At 37.9% G+C, this 17,821-nt stretch overlaps 1 protein-coding gene across 8 annotated transcripts in view; it reads right to left on the bottom strand.

Moving 5' to 3' along the window:
- mam (mastermind) overlaps positions 1–17,821 on the bottom strand; it is a 400,368-nt gene that overhangs the window by 290,035 nt on the left and 92,512 nt on the right. For 7 of the 8 annotated variants that reach the window (XR_010518234.1, XM_065229419.1, XM_065229427.1 and 4 more), the window contains one exon: positions 3,896–4,942. Coding sequence is in view for 7 of the 8 variants with exons in the window: in XM_065229419.1 (XP_065085491.1) it covers positions 3,896–4,489 (594 nt within the window). In the remaining variant the exon portion in view is untranslated. Of the gene's footprint in view, positions 1–3,895; positions 4,943–5,977; positions 5,999–17,821 lie in introns of those variants that run through there. The other variant, XM_065229426.1, reaches the window with a different exon arrangement.

The raw sequence follows: 17,821 nt of genomic DNA, 5'->3' as shown, positions 1-17,821 counted from the left end.
GCAGAATTCCAAGACTATTCTGACATGAAGCCCTTAGAAATTGTTAGATGAATTTGGAGGGATTTCTGTGGAGAAGAATGCAAGTTCTAACTCAAATTTTTATCTTATTTTAGAAGATTTCAAAAGGAGTGATGAAAAACTAAACTTTAAGAAAAATTCCTACGTGCTTCTGAGGAGATTTGTACGGGGATCATGAGGAAAATGACAGATGAATTTTAAGAAGAATTCCAAGAGTTCCAAGAGAATTATGATCATATTTCAACAAGAAACAGAGTTCTAAGAGTGTTCTGGCAATAATTTCTACCCTGATGTGCGAAAGATTCATCACAGAATTCCAACAAAATAAAATTTCGAAAGATTTCAGTTGTTTTGAATAGAGTTAAAAGAAATTTTGAAAACATTTTCAAAGGAATCAAAGTCTCCGAATAGGTTCAAGAGAATTCTAAATTCTTAGAAGGGGTTCCAAGGAAGTTCCAAAAAGAATTCAACGGTAATTATTACGCGGAGTATTTTCTGGTTTATCTCAGAAGAATTCCATGATACTTCAGAGCAGAATTCCAAGTTAATTCTGAAATTCATATCATGAGAATTTTGAACAACGAAAAATTAAAACCCCGGAAAAGAATAATTCAACAATTCTGAAATCCAAGACGGCGTTTTCCGATTTGAGGAAAAGTGTAATTTTTCAGAACGGGGATGACACGTAGATGCCGAATCGATGTCAGACGCCATATTTCAATCCAAGATGGCGACTTCTGGGTTTAAAAATTTTTTGAAACTAGTGTCAAAGACCCATCAATGTGGCTATTTCCGAAATCCCAGTAACGACTATAGGCCAGAAACCGATGTTTGACGCCATTTTGAAATCTAAGATGGCGGCCGATCAATGTGAGTATTTTTGTATTCGAGGTGACATCTAGAGGCTGGAAATCAATGTCCGATGCCATCTTGAAATTCAAGATGGTGGCTTCTGATTTTAGAAGAAGTGTCATTGAACATCGATTTTCAGCATCTGCGTGTCGTCACCGTCGGGGGCTCCCTTAGCTCAGTCCGTACAGGCGCAGCTACAAAGCAAAACCATGCTGGAGGTGGCTGGGTTCAATTCCCGGTCCGGTCGAGGAATTTTTCGGGATGGAAAATTCCTCGAATTCCCTGGGCATAGAAGTATGATTGGACAAAAATGGTACAGGCATCGAAAGCTCTCAATTAATAACTGTGGAAGTGCATCTAGAACACTAAGTTGAGAGCACGCAATAAGCTTGAAATGCGAATAAGAAGAAGAAGAAGAAGAAGAAGAAGAAGAAGAAGAAGAAGAATAATAAGAAGAAGAAGAAGAAGAAGAAGAAGAAGAAGAAGACGAAGAAGCGTCGTCACCATTCCGAAAATACCCATATCTTAGGGTATTTAACACTTTTTCTGAGTCCGATGGCCGCCATATTGGATTCCAAACTGGCGTCGGACATCGATTTTCGGGACCTTCGCGTCGTCACCGTTCCGAAAATACCAATATTGTAGGTTATTTGAAACTTTTCCTGAGCCCGATGGCCACCATCTTCAGAATGGCCTCGTTAGTTTAATATTCGTTTAATATAAAATAACATTTTGCAACTGAGCAATTTTAACGAATTCGCAAATCGGGTTATTTTTGTATTTTTTGATTTGGTTGAAAATTTGCAGAAAAGTTCCTTATGACCGGCAGTGCAATTTTTTGCATCCATCCTTATTTTTGAAAAGAGCATATAGAAAAATATTAAGCTTATCTTCAGAAAATTTTTACTCGAAATCTGTTTGCCCGATCGGTTTGATGTCTTGGGCAATATTGCAGATAATGAATAAGACCATTTGAAAAAAATATGCACTCTAAAAAAATTACCAAGTTTTTTTTTTATTTCAAACAAAATCTTAAAAACAATTTATCTCAAAAACGGATTTTTGTATTTTTTTTATTTGTTGATATGTTTTAGGAAACAGAAAATGCCATCTATTGCATTATAGGTCAAGATGGAGAAATAATCGACAAAAAAGTTATGATTTTTAAAAAAAACTTCAGTTTTTGGAAAAATATCCTTAACTTGTTCTAATTACTGTTTTTGACTTAATATAATCAAAGTACAGTAAAATTTTGCTAACTCGCACCGTTTTCGAGATGTAGCGGTTTGAAAGAAGATATTTTTAAAATTTTGGTAGTTTTTGGCCATTTTTAAATGTATTTCGCTGTTCTCCAGTTCCAACAATATTTTTTTTTTCGGAAGGATCAGATAATTTTACCTTAAAATAGCAAATTTTACATTTTCAGAATATCTACTTTCAAACCACTACATCTCGAAAACGGTGAGACTTAGCAAAATTTTACTGAAGTGCTTTTTTATTGTAAATTTGGTGAACTTTCATTACATAAAACAGTAATTGGCCCAAGTTTTGGATATTTTTCCAAAAACTTGAGTTTTTTTTAATCATAACTTTTTTGTCCATCGTTTCTCCATCTTGACCTATAGTGCAAAAGATGGTATTTTTTGTCCCCTAAAACATATCAACAAATAAAAAAATACAAACATCCTTTTTTGAGGAAAATTATTTTTAAGACTTTATTGAAATAAAAAAAAAAGTTGGGTAAATTTTTTTAGGGTGTATGTTTTTTTTCAAATAGTCTCATCTATTACCTGCAATATTGCCCAAGACACCAAACTGATCGGGCAAACAGTTTTCGAGTTCAAAATTTCTGAAGATAAGCTTAATATTTTTCTATATGCCCTTTTCAAAAATAAGGCTGGATTCATAATGGCGATATGAAGATGCAAAATGGCATTGTCGGTCATAAGGAACGTTTCTGCAAATTTTCAACCAAATCAAAATATACAATAACAAACCGATTTGCGAATTCGTAGGGAATTACTCAACTACATAATAACTACCGGAAACCAATATTCTGCGGATACTATCCGGTTACTATATCTCGATAACTTTTTCAAAGGGACGTATCAGCTTTTGTAAACAATGCATTTGATCGTCGATTTGGCGTAACTGGTAGCTCGCAGTCGCTTACTAACTCCAATATCAGGTAGAGGAAAATTTCCTCTATCTGATGGTGGTTTTAGCATGCGTGGGTGAGCTACCAGTTACGCCAAATCGACGATCAAATGCATTGTTTACAAAAGCTGATACGTCCCTTTGAAAAAGTTATCGAGATATGTTGATGCCAGACGACGCGACGCGTGACAAGTCGAATGAGCCCCGAATTGAAAGTGGCAAAAAAACGAAGGAAGCAGTTTTCGAGTCATTCATTGCGTCAGTTGAAACAAGTCTTTGCTTCAAATGAAATGAACTGATGCACTTGACGAACGAATCAAGCGATAGTCAAGTCAAGTTTGACGGGAGGAAGGTTCACAATGACGAAAATGCAGAACCCTGCTCAGAACTTGATAAACCTACAGCGTGCCAAGAACAACTCTGGTGAAACTCCAAAAGATAGCAAATATTCATCTAACTCCGGAAACGTAACCAAATCACACCGCTGCCTTAAGCCTCTCAAATAAATAAAACTCTTATCATCAGCTTGATTAACTTGTGCTTAAACTGTTCGAATCTGAATTCCCCAAGTGCAGATTTTCTGCTTGTTACCCGCTTCCCGTTCACTCCCGTTCGAACGATTCGAACGCACCCGTCGTAAATTATCAACCACCAAGTGGCGTAACGATAATTCGGTGACAGTGTAAACAATACATAAATTCCCCCCGGCGGCGAGCTGATAAGAACCTCGCCCGAAGCCCGAATTCGACTAACTTGTTTACGGGTTCGCCCTAAGCGGCGGCGGAGGAGCATTGACTCCGCCGAAGGATTTTGACAGAAGAATAAAAAAAAAAGTAAGTAAGTAAGTAGGCCTTGTGTTTCTACTCACCACATGAACACTGCTCTGCAAATTTCCCGCGATCGTCGTCTGCTGCTGCGTCGGTTGCTGCGATTGCGACGACGGTTGCTGATCACTTTGCTTCTTCTCCGCTTTCTTCAGCGCCCGTTTGTTCTTCGCCTCGAGGAACTTCTTCTGCAGGGCAGTGGTTTCGTTGGCCTGCTGTTCACACACTCCACTAAAGGTCTGGTCGAACCGCGGGGTACAATCGTTCTGGCGGCGCCGGTAGGTTTCGATCCGTCGCTTCAGCCGATCAAACACAGCCTGACGCTTGGCGGGGATCAGATCACCCTGTTGCTGTTGCTGCTGTTGTTGTTGCTGTTGCTGCTGGTGCTGCTGATGCTGTTGTTGTTGAGCTTGCTGTTGCTGTTGCTGGAGATGGAGTTGCTGCTGTTGCTGAAGATGTTGGCTGTTGATCAGCTGCATTTGCTGCTGCTGCTGCAGAGTCAGTTGCTGATTCTGCTGCTGCTGCTGCAGGTGGTGCTGTTGCTGAGCTTGCTGCTGCTGCTGTTGTTGTAGGTGAAGACTGTTCAGGTGATTGGCCTGATTGGCACCCGGAAATACTGGGAGACCTCCCGCATCCATACAGACTACCGACTGGGACTTGTGGTAGCACGCTTCCGAGCGCGTGTTCCACAAATTTCTCGCTGGTCAGTCCCCAATTTGTTTCCGCGTTTTGCCCGGCCCGGTCTTCCTGTTCTCGCACACTTTGATTTGGAAAAATTTCAATCTTCTTCTTCGCATTCGCGCGTCCACCGAACGGCACCACCGGTTGCTTCGATTACCCTCGCGACCGGATTCAATCTGTACCCGGGATCACTCATATCTTCACTCGGCATCACAAAATTTGAAACACTTCTTTTTTTCCTGTTTAGGAAATATTTTTTTCCAGAATTTTGACACCCAATAGAGAACACTTAAATCACTGCCGAATAGATTCGGATCGCGTCATTTATCACTCGTTTCGACTCGTTGGCTGTGAAAACTCGTGCTGGTTTCTTCCACCTCGCTCTTTCGCCGATGGACGTTCGGGTTGGGCTGGAAATGGAACAAAGGAAAGACAACAACAAAAAAACGAACGATTAATGACTTTTGTTTATATACAAAGAATCGGAAATTTCTCAGAGAATTGATTTCTGATCGGAATAAGTGATGAGGGAGTCTTTTCCGGTGTATGTCAACTAACAGAGAGCACTTTTCGGAGGCGGAGTTGATTGAACCAGGAAGTGACTACGTGTAATAAGATAAACATAGCTTTCCAAGGATTCGAAATGATCGCCAATGCTCGAAAATCCGATGAGTCACCAAAAGCAAACCAGAGCCGTAACTCCCCGCTGATGTCATCCATTATTACTAAATAAAGACCTTAGTTTACATGGAACATGATACCCATTCTCCGCGCACCGCAGACCGCCGCATCAACCCAAAAACGAGATGAGTTGAATACTATGTTTACAAGTGGCAATAATTGAACTCCTTCTCCAAGCCTTTATGCTCACCACCAGTACGCCTACTCCCTCTGAAAAATTAAAAGTCTTCTTACGACGACGACGGAGACAGACGGACGGCGCACAATGTTTGTTTGTGCTGACACCATTTTTTTTGCTACCTCAGCAGTCTGCGACTGACGAAAAAAAAAAAAAAAGATCGTTAGTCGATCTTTTGACAATCCAAGTAGGCTCCAATCTTCCTGGATCAGATCAGAATGATTTTCTCTTCTGATGACTTACAGAAAGTGCAAAAACCGAGGCGGTGTAGCTCCGTTTGCCGATTTTACGTAACACCCCCGTTGGTTTCGTCTTGCTAAGCCAAGTTGCAATGTAATAATCTAGAGAGGGTGCAAACAACAATGGCTGGCGCAACAACCTGAGGTGTGTAAGACCAGTTGTTAGAAGAAAAGTTGAAGCAATCGTCGTCGCGTGCTCGCATAAATGACATTCGTTGAGCGATTTTTACACCTCACATTGGCTTCAGTATGACAATATGGTATTATAACGACCTGTGGGGGGGATGGTGTTGCGGTGAAGCGGAGCAGGGTGTTTGTGTAAGAGCATTACCGCGATGAACACTTACATACTAGAGGTATTTGTACTCGAGGGTGTCCACACTAGGCTGCGGCAGTGGACACCACCTTTCCTCGTGTGCTATCTGGACAGCGGCGCGGCGGAACAGAACGACGACGGCGAATTGATGCGCTTCGCGTCAGCTTGGTCGGTCAGTCGGGTAAAGACTTGGTAAACAATTATCAATTAAGGTTTAATTGTCGCTTCCTCATTAATGGTAATTAAAGCGCGAAAGACGCCAGACGCGAAAAATTCTCGAGCTTTCGATTTCTTACACTTACAATCGTGCTGTCCGGTGATCGGAAGCCACACTCGAACTAATTTTCACGTCAGATTTGTGTGGAAACGTGTTCAAAATAATATAAATATTAATGAGGGGCTGCGACCCGTTTGAGGCCTCACTTTGATCCTCTGCTCAGAGCCGCACTCAGTGAACTATCAATTTTGAGATCCTCCTTCCTTCTTTTCCATTTTACGATGCCCTCCTCATCACATTCTATAAGGGTACCTGAGTTGAGGTAAATAGAAAAATCATAGCAAAATAATATCAAATTTAGCTATCATATCTTCTTAAGTTATTGGCACCATTAAGGCAACTCAATAACATAGCAATAGCTTATTTTGCTATTAGGTCATAATATTACTATTACTTTGATATTTTGATACTTCAAAATTGCTGTCCGATGCACGCGAAATTCATCATCCGATTCCTACCAAATTTGGAGATGTTTATTTTAGTCTAAATCCTAAATTATGGGACGATCGAAACCCCAATCATCGCCAATTATGCAAAGGATGGACCAAAGGGAAAATGACATTTACAAAAATTTCACCTCCAACTATGCAAATTCATATGAAAAAAGTTCACCTCCAATTATGCAAAACGTGTTCTCCCAAGTTGTTAGCTGCCCATCGGTGTACCCCCATGTTTGTCTTTTTCATCAGAGTGTCGCCTAGTTTGAGATCAAGAGCACATTGCTGTGTTACCCCTAACCTCAAGATAGCCGCGAGTAATCGGCCCCCGCTTTACTAACATTAGTTTTAAGTAATTTTGTTATCTAAACAATGAATATCGGCTCTGCAAAGCTACAGCAAATGAGCCTGGAAAAATAAACGAATTATTGAAAAAAAAAATAAAAGCTAAAGGGGGGACCCAAAGGGAAAATATCATATACAACATTTTCACCTCCAATTATGCACAAGGGGGACCAAATGGAAAATATCTTATGGAAAATTTTCACCTCTAATTATGCAAAGGGGGGCTGAAGGGAAAACGTCATATTAACATTTTCTCCTTTAATTATGCAAAGGGGAACCACAGGAAAAAGTATCATATGAAAAATTTTCAACTTCCAATTGTGGAAAGGGAGGACCAAACGAGGGGGCCGACACATCTTAATCTCAATTCTAGATGCTCAAAAAATCTCACACTAGCGAATCAATCTTCGAAAAATCATCTTTCATTTCTCGCATCTACTTGCATCGTGCTTCATCTTTTTGCAGGAAAGCTTCAAAATCGACATAAATCTTCCTTTTATCTACTCAGCGTGCGTGCAGCTAGCCATAGCAAAACACAATCTTTTCTGCATCGTAGATAGAGTCGTCCCCCTCGGGACCAAACGGAACATATCTTATGAAAAATGTTCTCCTTAGATTATACAAAGAGGCCACCAAAGGGAAAGTATCATATGATTTTTTTTCACCTCCAATTATGCAAAAGGGCAACCCAAGGGGAAAAATGTTATGACAAAATTTCACCTCGAATTATCCAAAGGGGGGCAAGAAGAAAAAAATCATGACCAATATTCACCTCCAATTATGCAAAGGGGGGGGGGGGGGGGAGGTGTGGAATACCAAAGAGAACTTATCATATGACAAATTTTCACCTCCAATTATGCAAAAGGGGAACCAAAGGGAAAATATGATATACAAAAAGTTCCCCTCTATTATGCGAAGAGGGACCAAAGGGATTGATTGATTGATTTATTTATTATAGAGACTTTCAGCAAAAGGGGCCAAAGGGAACATATCTTATGAAAAATGTTCTCCTTAAATTATACGGAAAGGGCACCAAAGGGAAAATATCTTATGGAATTTTTAACCCGTAAAAATGCAAAGGGGACCAAAGGGAATGTATCATATGGAAAAAATTCTCATCAAATTATGCAAAGGGGGAACAAAGGAAAAATATCATGGCAAATTTTCACCTCCAATTATGCAAAAGGGGGACCGAAGAAAAATAATCATAATTCAAATATTCACCTCCGATTATGCAGGAGGGACCACAGGGAAAATATTATATGAAAAATGTTCACCTCCAATTATGCAAAGAGGGGTAGACCAAATGGAACATATCATATGATAAAATTTCACTTCCAATTATGCGCAAGGGGGACCAAAGAGAAAACATCATATGACAAATTTTCACCTCCAATTATGCAAAGCATGGACAAAAATATCATATACAAAAAGTTCACCTCCAATTATGAAAAGGGGGTCCAAAGGGAACATATCTTATGAAAAATGATCTTCTTAAATTATGCAAAGAGGGCACCAAAAAGAAGAAAAAATCATGACCAATATTCACCTCCGATTATGCATAGGAAGGCAGGACCAAAGGGAACATATCATATAACAAAATTTCCCTCCAATTATGCGCAAGGGGGACCAAAGAGAAAAAAATCATATGACAAATTTTCACCTCCAATTATGCAAAGGATGGACCAAAGGGAAAATATCATATGCAAAAAGTTCACCTCCAATTATGCAAAGGAGGACCAAAGGGAAAACATCGTATTAACATTTTCTCTTTTAATTATGCAAAGGGGACCCAAAGGGAAATTTATATATATGAAAAATTTTCACCTCCAATTATGAAAAGGGAGGACCAAAGGGAAAATATCTGTTGAAAAATTTTCTCCTTAAATTATACAAAGAGGGCACCAAAGGGAAAGTATAAGATGAAAAAATTTCACCTTCAATTATACAAACAAAGGAAAATTATTATAAAAAAATCATCTCCAATTATCCAAGGGATCGAAAAATATCTTATAGAAAAATTTTACCTCTAATTATGCAAAGGGGTGCTGAAAGGAAGACATCATATTAACATTTCATCTTTCAAATATGCAAAGGGGGACCCCAAAGGGAAAGTATCATATGAAAAAATGTCTCCTCAAATTATGCATAGAGGGACCAAAGGCAAAATATCATTACAAATTTTCACCTCCAATTATACAAAAGGAGGACCAATGAAAAACAATCTTAATTCAAATATTCTCCTCCGATTACGCAAGGGGCACCACAGCGAAAATATTATATGAAAAATATTTACCTCCAATGATGCAAAGGAGGGAGACTAAAGGGAATATATTATATGACGAAATTTCACCTCCAGTCGTCCATATTCAAATGAAAAATGTTCACCTCCAATTATGCAAAGGGTGGAAGACCAAAGGGAACATATTATATGATAAAATTTCACCTTCAATTATGCGCAAGGGGGACCAAAGAGAAAACATCAAATGACAAATTTTCACCTCAAATTATGCAAAGGATGAACTAAAGGGGAAATATCATAAACAAAAAGTTGACCTCCAATTATGCAAAGGATGAACTAAAGGGAAAATATCATAAACAAAAAGTTGACCTCCAATTATGCAAAGGGGGACCAAAGGGAAAACATCGTATTAACATTTTCTCCTTTAATTATGCAAAGGGGAACCAAAGGGAAAATATTATATGAAAAATGTTCACCTCCAATTATGAAAAGGAAGGACCAAAGGGAACATATCTTATGAAAAATGTTTTCCTTAAATTATACAAAGAGGGCACCAACGGGAAAGTATCATATGAAAAAAAAATCATCACCACTAATTATGCAAAGGAGGACCAAAGGGAATGTATCATATGAAAAAAAATCTCCTCAAATTATGCAAATTGGTCCCCCAAGAAAATATATCATGACAAATTTTCACCTCCAATTATGCAAAGGGGGATCAAAGAAAAACAAATGTAATTCAAATATTCCCCTCCGATTATGCAAGGGGGACCACAGCAAAAATATTATATGAAAAATATTTACCTCCAATGATGCAAAGGAGGGAGACTAAAGGGAATATATCATATGACGAAATTTCACCTCCAATTATACAAACAAGGGACCGAAGGGAAAATTATTATATGAAAAAAATCATCTCCAATTATGCAAAGGGGAGACCTAAGGGAAAATATCTTATGGAAATTTTTTATCTCTAATTATGCAAAGGGGTGCTGAAAGGAAGACATCATATCAACATTTTATCTTTCAAATATGCAAAGGGGGACCCCAAAGGGAAAGTATCATACGAAAAAATTCCTCCTCAAATTATGCAAAGGGGGACCTAAGAAAAAATATCATGACAAATTTTCACCTCCAATTATACTAAGGGAGGACCAAAGAAAAACAATCAAAGTTCAAATGTGCTCACCTCCGATTATGCCCCTTCATAATCGGAGGTGAGAACATTTGAACTTTGATTGTTTTTCTGTGGTTCCCCTTACCACAGGGAAAATATTATATGAAAAATCATTACCTCCAATTATGCAAAGGTGGGTAACTGAAGGGAATAAATCATATGACGAAATTGCACCTCCAGTTATCCATATTCAAATGAAAAATATTCACCTCCAATTATGCAAAGGGGGGGAAGACCAAAGGGAACATATCATATGATAAAATCTCACCTTCAATTATGCGCAAGGGGGACCAAAGAGAAAACATCATATGACAAATTTTCACCTCCAATTATGCAAAGGATGGAATAAAGGGAAAATATCATATGGAAAATGTTCTTCTTAAATTATGCAAAGAGGGCAAAGTAGCATATGAAATATTTTCACCTCTAATTATGCAAAGGGGGACCAAATGAAGAACATAATATTAACATTTTCTCCTTAAATTATGCAAAGGGAAACCAAAGCGAAAATATCATGAAAAATTTTCAACTTCCAATTATGCAGAGGGGGGACCAAAGAAAAAAATCATAATACAAATATTCACCATAAAGGGAACATATCTTATGAAAGATGTTCTCCTTAAATAAGGAAAGAGGGCACCAAAGGGAAAGTATCATATGAAAAAAATTTCTCCTTCTATTACGCAAATGGGGACCAGAGGTAATATATATTGACAATTTTTCACCTCCAATTATTCAAAGGGGGACCAAAGAAAAAAAAAACATGAACAATATTCACCTCCGATTATGCAATAATCGGAATACCAAAGGGAACATATCTTATAACAAAATTTCACCTCCAATTATTCACAAGGGGGACCAACGAGAAAAAAAACATATGACAAAGTTTCACCTCCAATTATGCAAAGGGGGACCAAAGGAAACATATATTATGAAAAATGTTCTCCTTAAATTATGCAATGAGAGCACCAAAGGGAAAGTATAATATGAAAAAAATTCACCTCCAATCATGCAAAGGGGGACCCAAAGGGGAAAATATTATATGAAAAATTGTCTCCTTCAATTATGCAAATGGGGGACCAATGGGAAAATATTGTATTGAAAATTTTCACCTCCAATTATTAAAAAGGGGACCAAATGGAAAACATCATATTAACATTTTCTCCTTTAATTATGCAAAGGGGCACATTTTATATTTTTCGTGATTTTCAAGAAAGCGCAACATTCTTTTATCAATATCTCCAGAACATATAAAGCTATAATAATTGACATTGTAGAGTGTTTTTATGATAAAGTGAGACAAGGAATCTAAATGTGAATTTATTATTTTTGTCTTCAGTGTTGCCAATTTTTTTATATTTTCGGTTTATAAGGGGGGGTCCAAATGGAGAAAAAAATCACATTAACAATTTTCACGTCCAATTACGGACAGGGTTTGACCAACAATCAATACGAAACTAACGATTTTAAATTGGCTCACTACTTGACTAGCCTATTGGTCCCAAGCAAACGATTAACGTATCCCATTCTAGTCGAAATTCTAGTACTACGCAATGTTTGTTTTGATTCGCTATGAAGGTTTGACAGATAAAATGAGGGGTTATTGGTTTTTCCTATGTTTCGAGGGGTGATTTGACTAGCTTGGGACCGAAAATAGTTCCAGAGCTGAACAAAAAGTTGAGCACGTTATTTCGGGACCTTCTGGTCTTAGAGTTACCTCTATGGTTTGACCAAAGAGAAAAAGTCATATCAAAAATGTTCATCACCAATTATGCAAATTCAAATGAAAAAATTTCACCTTTAATTATGCAAAAGGAAAATATAAAAAATATCACCTCCAATTATGTAAAGGGGGACCGAAGGGAAAATATCATCAGACAAATTTTCTCCTTCAATTATGCCAAGGGGTGGAGGTTCATGGAAAATTCATATGAAATTTGTTTACCTCCAATTATGGAAAGGGACCAAAATGAAAATATAAGATTAAACATTTTCACTTCCAATTATGCAAAGGAGGGACCAAATGGAGACTTGAGACTAAAGAGAAAATACCATATTAAAAAAAAAATCATATCCAATTCTGAAAAGGGGGAACAAATGTAAAATATCATATGAAATTTTTTTATCTCCAATTATTTAAAGGGAAAAATTCTTATGAAAAAAATTCTCCTTGAATTATGCAACGGGGGGACACCAAAGGGAAAATATCATATGAAAAATGTTCACCTTCAATATACAAAGGGGGGAAGAAAGGGAAAATGTCATATGAACAATTTTCTCCTTCAATTATGCAAAGAGGGCACCAAAGGGAAAGTATCATATGAAAAATTTTCACCTAAAATTATACAAACAAGGGACCAAAGGGAAAATTATTATATGAAAAAATGTCATCTCCAATTATGCAAAGGGGAGACCCAAGGGAAAATATCTTATGGAAAATTTTCACCTCTAATTGTTCCAAGGGGGACTAAAAGGAAAAACTCAAATTAACATTTTCCTCCTCAAAGGGGGGCCAAGGGAAAATTATTAAGTGAAAAAAAATTCATCTCCAATTATGCAAAGGGGGGACCAAAAAAGAAAAAAAAATCTAATACAAATATTCACCTCCGATTATGCAAGGGGGACCACAGGGAAAATATTATATGAAAAATGTTTACCTCCAATTATGCAAAGGAAGGGGGACCAAACGGAATATATCATATGACGAAAATTCACCTCAAGTTATCCATATTCAAATGAAAAATGTTCACCTTCAATTATGCAAAGGGAAACCAAAGGGAAAATATCATGAAACATGTTTACCTCCAATTATGCAAAAGGGGGACCAAAGGGAAAATATCATATGAAAAATGTTCACCTTCAGTTATGCAAATTATGCACTTCAAATGACTACCATTGAACTGGATTTTGAATTCTCATTTAATTTGATGTGTCACATGATTGGTTGTACAGTCAGGAATTCTTATTGCCGAAGTAACGGGGGCGTGAATAAGGAACCGCGAATAAGGATACCCAAACTTATGGAGTTTTCACTAATAGGGGCTGTGGTGGATTATCTCATTTGTTTCAATATATAGAGATATACTAACCGGTGGAAACTAACGATTTTAAATTGACTCACTACTTGACTAGCCTATTGGTCCCAAGCAAATCGATTAACGTACCCCATTCTAATCAAAATTCTAGTACTACACAATGTTTGTTTTGATTCGCTATGAAAGTTTGACAGATAAAATGAGGGGTTAGTGGATTTTCCTATGTTTCGAGGGGTGAATCGATTAGCTTGGGACCGAAGATAGTACCAGAGCTGAGCCAAAAAGTTGAGTCATTAGATTCAGGTTTAATTGGGAACTTTGCCGCTAGAGGCGCTTCACTTTTATGTTACTTATGACGGGCGCTATAATATATGGATCTTTGGTCCAACATAGAGTATTTCGTGATCCTGGCCATATAGAAAATTACTGTCTTCAGCAAAGTTGTTCAAGTGACCAAGTCCTTTCGGATGGTAGCCATATTAGTTCAAAACTCTCTCACTACGCAGCGCTAGTGTGCACCTGAGCTTCCTATATAAGCTGTATCTCAAAATCCTGGCCATATAGAAGGTTACTGTCTTTAGCAAAAATGTTCTGGTGATCATGTCCTTTTGTATGGTGTTCATATTAGTTCAGAACTCTCTCACTACGCAGCACTAGTGTGCATGTGAACTTATTATATAAGCTGTATCTCGAGAACCTGGCCATATAGAAAGTTACTGTCTTCAGCAAAGTTGTTCAAGTGACCAAGTCCTTTCGGATGGTGGTCATATTATTAAAGAACTCTCTCACTACGTGGCGCTAGTGTGCATATGAACTTCCTTAATATGTTATGTCTGGAAAGCTTGTCCATATAAGATGTTGCTGTGCAATGTGAGGACACGAAACAGAATAGGGATGACGTGTAGAGAGGCTGGAAATCGATTTTGGACGCTATTTTAAAATCCAAGATAGCGGTCATCGATTCAAGCAAAACTGCTAAATACCCTACAATATGGGTTTTTCCGGAAAGGGAACGACGTGTTGAGGCCGGTGATCGATGCCAAACGGCATTTTGGAATTCAAAATGGCGGCCCGGTTAAAAAAAACTGTCAAATACTTTACAATATGGGTAGTTCCAGATAGGGGATGACGTGTAGAAACAAGAAATCGATGCCAAACGGCATTTTGGAATCCAAGATGGTGACCATCGGTTCAATAAAAACTGTCAAATACCCTACAATATGGGCATTTTCGGAAAGGGAACGATGTGTTGAGGCCACACATCGATATCAGACGCCATTTTGGAATCCAAGGTGGCGGCCATCGGTTAAAAAAAACTGTCAAATACTCTACAATATAGGCATTTTCGGAAAGGGGACGACGTGTTGCCAGACGGCATTTTGAAATCCAGGATGGTGACCACCAGTCCCTACAATATGGGTATTTCCGGAAAGGGAACGACGTGTAGAGGCCAGAAATCGATGCCATTTGATCGTCGGTCTAAAAAGAAATGGATCACATCACGAGCAGTTTAAAAGGATGTTTCCTACGACTCGAACATTGCCATATTATCACCAAGGACTTGATCACTTGAACAACTTTGCTGAAGACAGTAACTTTCTATATGTCCAGGATCACGAAATACTCTCTGATGGACCAAAGATCCATACATTATAGCACCCGTCATAAGTAACATAAAAGTGAAACGCCTCTAGCGGCATAGTTCCCAACTAAACCTGAATCCAGTGACACAGGCTTGTTGGTCTATCCCAGTACAACAACTTTGTTGAAGACAGTATACCTTTATATATTGAAACAAATGAGATAATCCACCACAGCCCCTATTAGTGAAAATCCCATCCCAAGCAACATTGCTAGTTTTATCAAGGTTTTAAAGCATTCTACAAGTCTAAATCATTGTCTACAGAACCCTCATGAAACAAGAAATGTTACTAGGGTGTGGGTATCCTTATTCGCGGATAGCCCGGCAACAAGGATCCGGCAATAAGGGAAACAAGCAATAAGGAATCCGGCAATAAGGATTCCTGACTGTATTAGTTTTAGTTTGTATCATGCTCCGGAACCAGCTGACCTGTTCCAAAAATATTGTTGCATAGGATCTTAGATACATTTATTGGTTGTGGCGCCCAATTCAGTGGTTCAGTGGTTGCCAAGAAATACGACCAGGTTTTATAAATCAGTGGTTTTCGGATGTTGTTCCCGCCATATCTCCGGTACCGGTTGACCGATTCTATAAATATTCAAAAGCGTTCAATGGAACTATGAATCATTTCTATTGATGGTTGTTTCGTCCAATTCGGCTTAGTGGTTGCTAAGAAACACGACTTGGTTTCCTAAATTCGTGTTTTTAGTATGTTGATCAGTCCATATCTCCGGAACTAGTGGACTAATTCTATAACTATTTGAAACCATTTTATGGAACCATAAAACCTTTCATTTAATGGTTGATGTATCCAATTCGGTGTCGTGGTTGTTGAGAAACAAGACTTTGCCCTTAAACCGTGTTTTATCGGACCTTGTTCCGTTCTTATCTGAAACCTTTTATTTGGTGGTTGTTCAGTCCAGTCCGGTCCAGTGCACAGTGGGCAAAAATTGACAAAATCGCAACTAAATTGAATATCTCAGTTGCCAAACGGTTTCAGTCAACATGTTATACATATTCTCAAAGGAAATCTGCTGAATCGATTGGTGGTGGTCTCATTGGCCGGAGACTTTTGCGTACCGAGATAGAGGGCAAGGACCAACCCGAGATCCCAGGTAAATTTTACACTTTACTTGACGTATATTACTGGAAATTGATAGTACTAAGTATATATGGTGCAAAGACACCATATACGCCCTCAGGGAAACTCTACTGGCCTAAAGGAGGATCCGGAACGGCCGATAAAGTGGCCAAATTATAAAAAATGTCCTAGAACCTTGTGATTTGTTTCCATGTTTTTTAGAATCAAGAGATCAAAGCGTATTTAATATGGAAACTATATTTTGGGGTATAGTGGCCATTTTCTGGTTCTCAGTGGTTGCCGAGAAATACGTCTTAGATTTTTTTTTTCGTTATGCACACGCACTTACACGTAGACATTTTCCGATCTCGACGAGCTGAGTCGATTGGTTTTCCAAGAGATAAGTATACCCTTCTTTGTAAGAAGGGTAAAACTAAAAACGATTGTCCCCCCCCCCCCCCCTATTGCGACTCCTGGCTACGCCCTAGTCTCGGATACCCAAGAAAGGGCCATGGCTATTAATAGAATTACATGGCACTTGAGAGATTGTATAATTGTATTGTATAAGTTCAGGAGAATTCCAATGAACATTCTGAGGAGAATTTCAGAGAAACAGAACTGAAAGAAAATTCGACGTGAAATATGACCTCAATTTCAAGAAAACTCCGACATCAACTTCAATGGAATTTTGACATAGATTCATTGAGAATTGCAATGAGAATTTCAGGAGAATCTGAATGCTTGTACTTCTGAAAACAATTCAAGTGGTAGTAGTAGTACTTATGCTTAAAATTTCTTTGGGTAATTTCAACTGATTTTTAGGAAAATTTCAGCGAAAATTAAGAAAATTCATGGACAATTTTGAAAATAATTTTTAAAAAAAAAACATCAAAAGCATGAACAGCACAGAAAAAAAACAGGAAGTTCAAGTAATTTCTGATAACATTTCGAAGAGAAACTGAATTTTAGGAGGAATTCTAAAGTGGAATCCAATTTTGAAATCAGTAGGGTAAGTGAACCCCTTTTTGATGCAAGATGTTCCCTAATTAGCCCTATCTTAATTTATTTTTTAAATGTTTCACCAAATTTATTTCCATGCAGGGTTAGAACATAGATTTTGTCATATTTCAACGCCATTAAAGCTATGTAAATGTATTTCAAATTTGAGTAAGGCCCTAGTGCCAAAAAATAGAGCACTACTGCTGTAACTGGCTCAGTAAACTTATCAGAAAAAAATATATCCCGAGCTAAGCTAAAATTAATAATCGGAATCGTGAAGAAATATTTAAAATTTTAATAAATGGCCACGGACGCTAGATTTAATAATTTAGAAACAGGGCGCAATTTTCGTTGTTTTCCAAGGGTGTAGCATATCCTCAGTACGCCACTGCTCTTAGCATCATATCTCATAATATGATTATGATGGTTCCAATGATTTTGGGAAGAACACCCCCAATTTCGGTAATCACTTTAGAATTCACCTCACAGAACTACTTTTGTTGATCAAATTTACCAAGAAAAATGATTGGATTCGCCAACATTAGGATAAACTCAATTAACACTTCGAATACGATACCTCTGGTAAAATGTGTAACGGCAAACTCGCAATGTTTGAAAAATCATAACTCAGCCATCGATT

Source organism: Ochlerotatus camptorhynchus, unplaced genomic scaffold (genome assembly GCF_037179485.1).
Source record: "Ochlerotatus camptorhynchus isolate MF236.1 unplaced genomic scaffold, CSIRO-AGI_Acam_v1.1 ptg000314l, whole genome shotgun sequence".
Lineage (NCBI taxonomy): Eukaryota > Metazoa > Arthropoda > Insecta > Diptera > Culicidae > Ochlerotatus > Ochlerotatus camptorhynchus.
This window is presented reverse-complemented; position numbering and strand designations above follow the sequence as displayed.